Raw genomic sequence first — 11,026 nt, 5'->3', positions numbered from 1 at the left:
AAGGGACCAGGTCTTCAGTACGAGTTAGGATGTCCCACTACAGATGCACAAGACATTGGTTAGAGTACTGTGTGTCATTCTAGCTGCCTAGCCATAGGAAGAACGTGATTGGGCTATAGGTGCAGTGGATGCACGAGAATGTTGGCAGCACTGGAGGGCTTCAGTCTCCAGGAACGGACAGGAGAGTGGAGAGCGACTTCGAGCTGTACTGAAAACAAAATGGAGAAATGCCAAAGGATAGAGCTTAGTTTCTGATGTTAGACGTCTACACGTCAAAAAAAAAAAGTGCTGGAGGAAGCCAGCGGGTCAGGCAGCATCTGTGGAGGGAATGGTCAGACGACGTTTCGGGTCGAGACCTGTCTGACTGATGGAGTAGGAGGGAGAGTGCTGGAAAAGGGAGGTGGGGGGGGCAAACCCGGGCAAGTGATAGGTGTGATTGGCAGATTGTGGAGTAAGTGCTAAGCTGGAGGTGAAATGGAGCCAAAAGGGTGCATCAGATAAGAATAAATGCAGAGCTTGAGAGGGGATATGGGGAGGGGGGGGGAGAGAAGAGGGATAAAAGATGGGAACGGGAGGTTTGGGGGGACGAGCAGGGAGCAGGGTAACTGGGCTGGGGTGGGATGTGTGTGAGCACCAGGGTGGGGGTAAGGAAGAGGGCAGGGGAGGGATAACTTGGAATTGGAGAACGCAGCATTCATACCATTATGGTGTAAGCTACCCAAGCGGAATATGAGGTGCTGGTCTACCATAGTCTGAAGTGACGACACTTAAAAATGTTTTGGTAGACTCTACTATTCAAAGTCTAAACTGAATGAGATCTTTCCAAAATGTATCTCCTGTTTGTGACAAATGTCTCCCTCAAGAAGCAACTATAACACATTCCTTCGCCTCTTACATAAAATTACATAACTTTTGGAGAGAAAGTTTTGAAATTCTCTCAAAAACACTAAAAACTAAATTGGACCTCGACACAGAACAGAAAAGCCTTTATACAGTAAGAAAGCTTCTCACAGACAGTGCGGTTCTGCAAGTGACTGCGAAAAGCTGTTGGACCCTGATCATAAGGATTAGGAGGGGAATTAGGCAATTTGGCCCATCAAGTCTACTCTGCCATTCAATCCTGGCTGATCTATCTCTCCCTCCTAACCCCCTTCTCCCCTATAACCTCCGACAGCTGTACTGATGAAGAATCTATCTATCTCTGCAATAAAAACATCCACTGACTTGACCTCCACCGCCTTCTGTGGCAATGAATTCCACAGTTTCACCACTCATTATACCTGCCACCTCAACATGAAAGCTTTAGATTGACATTAATTTTATGTGTACCACTTAAATATTGATTCAAATCTAAACAAGTGCACCTCAGGTTTTGTTGTAGACTGGTTCCTTACATTTCCTCTCGCACTTTATTGATGTGTAAAGCATTTGAGCTGAACCTCAAAACCCGCACAGTATACCGTGACCTGATAAGATGAGAGAAAATATACAGAAGGTACAAAATGTATATTTTATACATAAGGATTTCATTAAGTTTAATAACCTCAGTCTTCTTCGATCAGTTTCTCATGTTAACTAAACCTTGCAGGAATTTGGGTTACATGTTTCTGTTAACAGTAGGAAGCACCGATAGACTCTGGCTGTCCATCAAAAATCACTTGGAATTAGACAGCAACTCAATGTTTTACATTTTTGCACCAATGCTACTTTTCTGATCTTGCCAAGAAAGGCCTCATTTAGCACTGAGATTACAGCAGGCGTGTGCAGTACGGCCAGCTTAGAAGGAAATAGGTCGAGAGTGTTTTTGTCTTATAAACACTTAAAAGGCAATGAAGAGGCGGACTGGATACAAACAGAGCTCCAAGACATACCGATAAATGACTGCAGCCCTGTTCAGTAAAACACAGTGAACGCAGCAATTGGGCAAAGGCGCATCCTGCCCACATTCTGTTCCAAAGGCAAAGCATCATAACAATACTTGCAGCTCTTCAAAGAATGTTGGCTCAGCATGAAAGGCGGGTACAGGTAGCAATGCCAAGTTATTCTGGTGCGGCGGCACCTGTAACAACCGTGGTGAAGTTGTGGCACGGGGCAAACCTGTAGCAAGCACAATCCGTGACCTTGAGCCCAGATTTACACTCCTGGGATAAAAAATAATTTTGACAGTCGGGAAAATTTTCCCTTCTGTCTCACTGGAGGGCGAGTAAGGAAGAGGGGTTTCCACACAAGAAAAGTCAAACGTGTAGAACGGGTTCCCTCCCAACCAGGGTTTGAGGAATTCTGTCTGCCTGTTGGGCAGAAGAAAGGGGGACTCTCGGGAAAGAAAGGGGACTCTCGAGAATTGGCACAAGTCAGCAAACTAACATCAGCCATTGCAGGCATGGACGGAGGGGAGGAATGCGGGAAAGCAAAGATCTGGCAGGTCCCAAAGTGTTCAGCTCTTAACAAGGTTCCATGGAATCGGCTCGGAGTCAAGGTGGAAACAGTCCAACATTCAAAAACAAACAAATAAAATATTTCCATCATGACGCATAGCTGAACCTTATTGTGTAGGGAGGAACTATAGGTGCTGGTTTACACCGAAGACAGACACAAAATGCTGGCATAACTCAGCGGGGCAGGCAGCGTCTGTGGAGGGAAGGAATGGGTGACGAAGAACTGGCTGAAGGGTCAGTACTGACCCGAAACGTCACCCATTCCTTCTCGCTAGAGATGCTGCCTGTCCCGCTGAGTTACTCCAGCATCTTGTTGGACATTAACCTGTTGTAACATGATGAATATTTTGCACTTGCTTTGACCCCCAGCTGTTGGTAGAGAGCTCTTACGGTGCTGTTGGGACATCAGACACCCTGCCAGTACACATGTTCAAGCTCAGACCAGATGCATGTTCTACCATATTGGAAGACACCAATGGCTAATCAAAGCATTCATATAACAACGGGAGGGTACGTGATTGTAGCTGCGCGGAACTCCCGTTCACTGTGTTACTGGGCCGCATAGGAACGGATGGTTACGCCTGGACAGGTTGGGATGTCTGGACGACACTGGGTCTAGTTGGCAAAGATTTCCCCCATTGGGATCCAGACGTTCTTGCACTGTGTTGCGTGATAGAGGAACTCCTCCCCGGATCCCTGGCGGGTGTGGCACCAGAGTCGCGGGACACCGTAATTCACCCAGGTCCGCTTCAGATTCTCAGCCGACGACCACTCAATAAACTTCGACCCCTGGGGAAGATCACAAAAACGGGCGTGAGGTTGGCCTGACATTGAGAACGTGGAACAATTTCAGCACAGGAACGGGCCCCCGCGGCCTACAATGCCCACACCGAATGCCATGCCAAGACAGAGGGAGACACAAGCGACTACAGAGGGTGGAATCTTGTCGCTCAGCGGACAGGGCAGCATCTGTGGAGGGAATGGACAGGCAACACATTAGATCTGCTCCCTTCTTCAGACAGATCATTAGATAGGCATAATTTTGAGTCGGGTCAGATCACCTCAGTCTGTGGAAGGGTCGGACAAAACTCTGATTATTAATAACCCATTTTCTGTTATTTGCATTTTATCAGTTTATTTATTCATGTGTGTATATATTTATATTATGGTATATGGACACACTGATCTGTTTTGTAGTAAATGTCTACTATGTTCTGTGTGCTGAAGCATAGCAAGAATTTCATTGTCCTATACAGGGACACATGACAATAAACTCACATGAACTTGAACTTGAGGGTCCTGACCCAGAGATGTCCCTCCAGAGATGCTGCCTAACTCACTGGGTTACTCCAGCAAGTTGCATATTCGAATGGGTTCTTCTCACATTCCAAAGATGTACAGGTTTGTAGGCTAATTGCCTTTAGTAAAATTGTAAATTGTCCCTAGTGTGTGGGATGGTGCTAGTGTCCAGGGTGATCACTGGTTGTCACAGACTCGGTGGGCCTGTTTCCACGCTGTATCTCTAAAATCCACAGTCTAACTCCTCTTGAATCCTTTAGATTTACTTCATCTACACCAGTTGACTTTGTACACCTCGATAAATCTCCCTGAAGCCACCTCTATTCTGGAAGATAGCAACTCCTGCCCAAGCAACCTCTCATGACCCAAATTCTCCAGATGCGTACAGATACTTGTAAACGAGAAGCGAAATCTCTTTGTGGTATTAGTTTCCTTTACTAACCAGTCCTTGTGGTGATCTGTTGCCTTACGCAATGGTTTCATGTCGCAAGTCTCAGATGGTCATATTAATTGGAGCAGGAATGTAAATTGCGGCATTATAAATTATTAGGGGGAATTACACAAATTGCTTGCATCAAGTCTGGGAGAATCGGACGTCACCTCAAGCAAGTACAAAAAACACCACAAGAGAACAGAGGAAATACCAGGCTCAGAAATGAAATGATTAACTGAATGTAACAGGTACAAATTAGATCTTCAAATCTTTCCATTGTATTAAAGAGTCTCACTGTTGACTTTATTTTTAATGGAATGGAAGGAATGGAATGACAGAGTCAGAGCTTAACAGCACAGAAACAAGCCCTTCAGGCCACCTTCATAATACTAACCGTCTTGATATACTGGATGAGTCCCATTTGCCTACATTTGGCCTAAATCCATCCCAGCCTTTTTTGTCCCGTTTACCCCTGGCAACTTTAATAGCACAGAACACTGTTATTTCACATTTATGAACAACTAATGATGAATGGAGACCAGTAGGTAGACAAAAGTGCTGGAGAAACGCAGCGGGTGCAGCAGCATCTATGGAGCGAAGGAAATAGACAACGTTTCGGGCCGAAACGTTGCCTATTTCCTGAAATGGTTCCTATTCGGCCCGAAACGTTGCCCATTTCCTTCGCTCCATAGATGCTGCTGCACCCGCTGAGTTTCTCCAGCACTTTTGTCTACCTTCGATTTTCCAGCATCTGCAGTTCCTTCTTAAACAGATACAGGTATACCAGAACCAAACACAGTCCGTCAATGAGACAAAATATGTACAAATCCAGAATCAACAAATTTACCCCTGGGGGTAAACTTGCCCCAGGTTGGGAACCCTTGCTCTCAACCCTTCCTAGTCATATATCTGTATTTAAGTCAGAATTGGATCTGTTACCACAGCTTCCTTTGGCAGGTCATTGAAGACACAGACTACCCTTAAATCTCTCCCCTCTCACCATCAGTCTTTGTCCTCTGATTTTAGAATCTACCCTTGGAAAATGACTGAGCATCCATTGTATCCATGATCTTGTACAAGATCACCCCTCAGGTTTCTCTGCTTCAAAATTTCTCGTGCAGCGAGAAAATTTCTCGTGCAGCAAGAAAATTTCTCGTGCAGCGGGTAGAGCCACTGCCTCACTTTGCCAAGTGTGATCCTGACCTTGGGTGCTGTCTGTGTGGAGTTTGCATGTCCTCCCTGTGAAGAGCTCCAACTGATTAGGCTTACCACCTTTCGGGTGCAGAATGTATTTCCACTGTATACATGTCACACTGATAAACCAATACCAATCCCAAATTCCAGATCATAAATAAGATATTAGTCACCTCTCTCTTGTATCAGTTATCCAAATCATAAATCCACTTCTCTGACCCCTGAACCATCTGCCAATGATAGTAGAATCTATTTAACCATTTTAAAAGCTGATACAATCTTGTACATATGCCATGTCTCAAACAATTGGAGAAACTTGCTGATATTTTAGAGTGGATCCGTGGGAGTGGTGAAGGCAGTCTTTCAACCAGACGCTAAACAGAAGGAGTACTGGACCGATTCAGTAGACTCAGAAGCTTGTGGGAACCGATTGAGTTAGAGCCAAGAGCTTGCTAATGTCCGGCACAATGTCCTGCCTTCTTCTTCTTGCCTATGGCATGCACAGTCTAAAGTTGTAGGTCAACTTGATCTAATCTTTTTTGTGTTTTTTCTGGTTTAAAAAAAAAAATATATATATATTTATTCAAACATTAAAATAGTATTTACAACACAATAAAACAAAGCGGAACCCGCCATCATAATACAAGACAAACACATATACTAAGTAAACTACGAAACAACTATATTACGACCCTAGTCCAGGAAACAACAACCCCCTGTGGTGCCCAGTGGTCCTGGAAATCTCCCAGGGTGCCCGTGAACAGCGCGTAGTCCCTTTCTAGTACCTCCCGGGCAGGGCGTAAATCCTGATTTGATCTAATTGTTTGTGCACGTCGGGTTGATTGCATTCGCCGAAACAGGGTGGTTTCTGCCGACAACCACGCCAGCAGCAACAACCCATTCGAGTAGCGTTTATTGTCATATGCACGAAAATGCAGAGGTACAGGAACAATTTAAATCTTGCTTGCAGCAGCAGCATCACAGCCACACAAACTCCGACAACATGAAATATAAATTATACATACGTTATAAAGACAACAACAATGTAAAAAACAAGAGACAATTACAAAACACAATCAGAAACAAGTCCAGGTAGCGCAGGAGGTGGTCCGTGGTGTTCCGTTGCTGAGGTGGGATTAGGGGCGTGCGGCTCGGTTGAAGAACCCGATGGTTGTGGGAAAGTAGCTGTTCCTGAACCTGGTGGTGTGGGACTTCAGGCTTCTGTACCTGCTAGCAGAGGGCAGCAGTGAGGAGAGGGCAGCAGTGAGGAGAGGGCAGCAGTGAGGAGAGGGCAGCATTGAGCAGAGGGCAGCAGTGACCAGAGGGCAGCATTGAGCAGAGGGCAGCATTGAGCAGAGGGCAGCAGTGACCAGAGGGCAGCATTGACCAGAGGGCAGCATTGACCAGAGGGCAGCATTGAGCAGAGGGCAGCAGTGAAGAGAGGGCAGCAGAGAGAGCAGCATTGAGCAGCAGGAACAGAGGGCAGCAGGAGAGGGCAGCAGTGAGCAGCATTGAGGAGAGGGCAGCATTGAGCAGAGGGCAGCATTGAGGAGAGGGCAGCATTGAGGAGAGGGCAGCATTGAGGAGAGGGCAGCATTGAGGAGAGGGCAGCAGTTGAGGAGAGGGCAGCAGTGAGGAGAGGGCAGCATTGAGGAGAGGGCAGCAGCATTGAGGAGAGGGCAGCATTGAGGAGAGGGCAGCAGTGAGGAGAGGGCAGCAGTGAGGAGAGGGCAGCAGTGAGGAGAGGGCAGCAGGGAGGAGAGGGCAGCAGTGAGGAGAGGGCAGCAGTGAGGAGAGGGCAGCAGTGAGGAGAGGGCAGCAGTGAGGAGAGGGCAGCAGTGAGGAGAGGAGGAGAGGGCAGCAGTGAGGAGAGGGCAGCAGAGCAGAGGGCAGCAGTGAGGAGAGGGCAGCATTGAGCAGAGGGCAGCATTGAGCAGAGGGCAGCAGTGAGGAGAGGGCAGCAGTGAGGAGAGAGAGGGCAGCAGTGAGGAGAGGGCAGCAGTGAGGAGAGGGCAGCAGGGAGCAGAGGGCAGCATTGAGGAGAGGGCAGCAGTGAGGAGAGGGCAGCAGTGAGGAGAGGGCAGAAGTGAGCAGAGTGCAGCAGTGAGGAGAGGGCAGAAGTGAGGAGAGGGCAGCAGTGAGGAGAGGGCAGCAGTGAGGAGAGGGCAGCAGTGAGGAGAGGGCAGCAGTGAGGAGAGGGCAGCAGTGAGGAGAGGGCAGCAGTGAGGAGAGGGCAGCAGTGAGGAGAGGGCAGAGGGCAGCAGTGAGGAGAGGGCAGCAGTGAGGAGAGGGCAGCAGTGAGGAGAGGGCAGCAGTGAGGAGAGGGCAGCAGTGAGGAGAGGGCAGCAGTGAGGAGAGGGCAGCAGTGAGGAGAGGGCAGCAGTGAGGAGAGGGCAGCAGCATTGAGGAGAGGGCAGCAGTGAGGAGAGGGCAGAGGGCAGCAGTGAGGAGAGGGCAGCAGTGAGGAGAGGGCAGCAGTGAGGAGAGGGCAGCATTGAGGAGAGGGCAGCATTGAGGAGAGGGCAGCAGTGAGGAGAGGGCAGCAGTGAGGAGAGGGCAGCAGTGAGGAGAGGGCAGCAGTGAGGAGAGGGCAGCAGTGAGGAGAGGGCAGCAGTGAGGAGAGGGCAGCAGTGAGGAGAGGGCAGCAGTGAGGAGAGGGCAGCAGTGAGGAGAGGGCAGCAGTGAGGAGAGGGCAGCAGTGAGGAGAGGGCAGCAGTGAGGAGAGGGCAGCAGTGAGGAGAGGGCAGCAGTGAGGAGAGGGCAGCAGTGAGGAGAGGGCAGCAGTGAGGAGAGGGCAGCAGTGAGGAGAGGGCAGCAGTGAGGAGAGGGCAGCAGTGAGGAGAGGGCAGCAGTGAGCAGAGGGCAGTGAGGGCGCAGTGAGCAGAGGGCAGCAGTGAGCAGAGGGCAGCATTGAGCAGAGGGCAGCATTGAGGAGAGGGCATGATCCAGATAGTGTGGATCTCCGATAGATGCCACCTTCTTGAGGCAGTGCCTGGTGTAGATGCTTTTGATGGAGGGAACAGCCGTGCCCACTCTCTGTAACCGCTTGCGATCCTGTGCAATGGAATTGCTGTCCCAGGCAAAGATGCAAGTATGGAGAAATCTGAAGAAGGGTCTCGACTCGAAACATCACTGATTCATTTTTGCCAGAGACGCTGCCTGACCCGCTGAGTTACTCCAGCATTTTGTGTCTATCTTCGGTGCATCTGGATTTCCTTCCTACGCAACGAGCAACTCATCGGTGGTGCATGTGTTGAAGTTTGTCGAGACTGTGGAGGTTCTAACGTGACTTCTGCATGACGACGTCTATCAGTTGGGTCAAGCACTTCACCCCACAGATGAATTCCGTGAGCAGGGCGTCACGCTGACCAGACTGACCATTTGTGTGACAATGAAGGCGGCAGGCACAGCTGCTTACAGCTGCTCTGTGTTCACATAAATAGTGGACAGCCCAGCAGGCTTTTTCCGAGAATGGATCAACATTGCGAAAGAGCATCAGGGTGGCCAACTCTTTCAATGTGGAGCAAAGGAGGCTCACACCAAAATAGCCCATCAACTCGACTCCACCATTCCATCATGGCCCACCTACCGTTTCCTCTCCACCCCATTCTCCTGCCTTCTCCCCATAACACCCGTACTAATCAAGAATCTATCAATCTCTACCTTAAAAATATCCATTGATGGCCTCCACAGCCAAAATTCCACAAATTCACCACCCTCTAAATGAATTCATCCTCATCTGCTTATTCATGTGTGTATATGATTATATTATGGTATATGGAAACACGTATCTGTTTTGTAGTCAATGCCTACTATGTTCTGTGTGCTGAAGCAAAGCAAGAATTTCATTGTCCTATACAGGGACACATGACAATAAACTCACTTGAATTTGAACTTGCCAAAGGTAGGTCAATAGACAATAGGTGCAGGAGTAGAGGCCATTCGGCCCTTCGAGCCAGCACCACCATTCAATGTGATCATGGCTGATCATCCACAATCAGTACCCCGTTCCTGCCTTCTCCCCATATCCTCTGATTCCGCTATTTTTAAGAGCCCTATCTAGCTCTCTGTTGAAAGCATCCAGAGAACCGCCCTCTGAGGCAGAGAATTCCACAGACTCACCACTCTCTGTGAGAAAAAGTGTTTCCTCGTCTCCGTTCTAAATGGCTTACTCCTTATTCTTAAACTGTGGCCCCTGGTTCTGGACTCCCCCAACATCGGGAACATGTTTCCTGCCTCTAGCGTGTCCAAGCCCTTAACAATCTTATATGTTTCAATGAGATGCCCTCTCATCCTTCTGAACTCCAGAGTGTACAAGCCCAGCTGCTCCATTCTCTCAGCATATGACAGTCCCGCCATCCGGGGAATTAACCTTGTAAACCTACGCTGCACTCCCTCAATAGCAAGAATGTACTTCCTCAAATTAGGGGACCAAAACTGCACACAATACTCCAGGTGTGGTCTCACTAGGGCCCTGTACAACTGTCCTTTTATTCTGATGCCTTGGCCTCTGGTCCTAGACTCTCCCACTAGTGCAAATATCCTCTCCATGTCCACTATCCAGGGCTTTCACTATTCAGTGAGTTTCAATGAGTCCCCCCCCTCCCCTCCCCTCCCTCATCCTTCTAAACTCCAGCGAGTACAGGCCCAGGGCCGTCAAACGCTCATCATATGTTAACTTATCTAATCAGCCAGTCCTGCTGCTCAACACCCCCTTCTATCCCCTTTAATCCCCACCAATGCTTCCAATGCCATTGCGGAACCAATTAATATTCTATGTGACGAGTTGCAAGATAGAACTGGGCACACCGCATTATAATCATGTGCACAGGATCGTTTTTAGCAGCTGTCAAAGTTAATCCCGCTTCTGTCTGCAGTTCTAAACGATTACTCCAGACAGCACACCTTGTGATAAGTGATAAATAAAGCCAAATTATGAATCTGATAACCATCTTGATGTGTCACCATGCAGCGATGAGCAAGTTTACTATAATTTGAGCAGTTGTTTGCTCTGAAAGTTTAATAGGCAATTCATTTCCAGGCTACACCCAAAATGCTGGAATAACTGCAGGATTTTGTGCCCATATTCGGTGTACACCAGCATCTGCAGTTCCTTCGCACATAATGATTTTTCCACAATGGAAACAATCTGTGAGAAGATGTCAAACCCTTGCATCTCTCCACATCCATTGCACAAGTAACGGAACTTTGCAACAGCAGCATTTGGAGACTGACGGTTAGTGGTTTAATTTCGATGTGGATTAAATGTCATGTATATTCACCACCTCCTCCTAATTATCCCCAACACTCCTTGACTGTACAAGTTTAGTGCAGGTTCAGTAGGAAATGTGATCGACTCTAGATGCTGCCCACTTTTCCCCCCCGCAACCTCCCCTGGATGGAAACAGTGACTGCCACTGCTGGTCAGCCCTCCATCACGGGGAAAATACCCACGTTTCCAGCATCAGGCTTCATCAATCCCGCCACACGAGCAATGGACGGCAATAAATCAAGGTCAGCGTCTATTTCGGTAACAGTGAGAACAGCATCAAAGAAATTAATCGAAGATCAGAAACATGACTGTAATCTACCAAACCACACACAAGCTCAAGCCTTGACGAAACTAGGCCAAGCTTCATCAAACCCCAACGCTCGCTCCATCATT

At 48.3% G+C, this 11,026-nt stretch overlaps 1 protein-coding gene across 3 annotated transcripts in view; it reads right to left on the bottom strand.

Moving 5' to 3' along the window:
• Positions 1-1,507: 1,507 nt before the first annotated feature.
• The window catches only part of LOC129713971 (aldehyde dehydrogenase family 16 member A1-like), a 39,583-nt gene continuing 30,064 nt past the window's right edge, over positions 1,508-11,026 (bottom strand). Inside the window, exons 17-18 of one of the 3 annotated variants that reach the window (XR_008726297.1) lie at positions 2,761-3,224; positions 1,508-2,599 (exon numbers count right to left, since the gene is read on the bottom strand). Coding sequence is in view for 2 of the 3 variants with exons in the window: in XM_055663404.1 (XP_055519379.1) it covers positions 3,051-3,224 (174 nt within the window). In the remaining variant the exon portion in view is untranslated. Of the gene's footprint in view, positions 3,225-3,261; positions 3,405-11,026 lie in introns of those variants that run through there. The other 2 variants (XM_055663404.1, XM_055663405.1) reach the window with 2 other exon arrangements.

The sequence above is a fragment of the Leucoraja erinacea genome, chromosome 37, assembly GCF_028641065.1.
Source record: "Leucoraja erinacea ecotype New England chromosome 37, Leri_hhj_1, whole genome shotgun sequence".
Taxonomy (NCBI): Eukaryota; Metazoa; Chordata; class Chondrichthyes; order Rajiformes; family Rajidae; genus Leucoraja; species Leucoraja erinaceus.
Note: the sequence above shows the minus strand (reverse complement) of the source record. Positions and strands in the feature narration are given on the sequence as shown.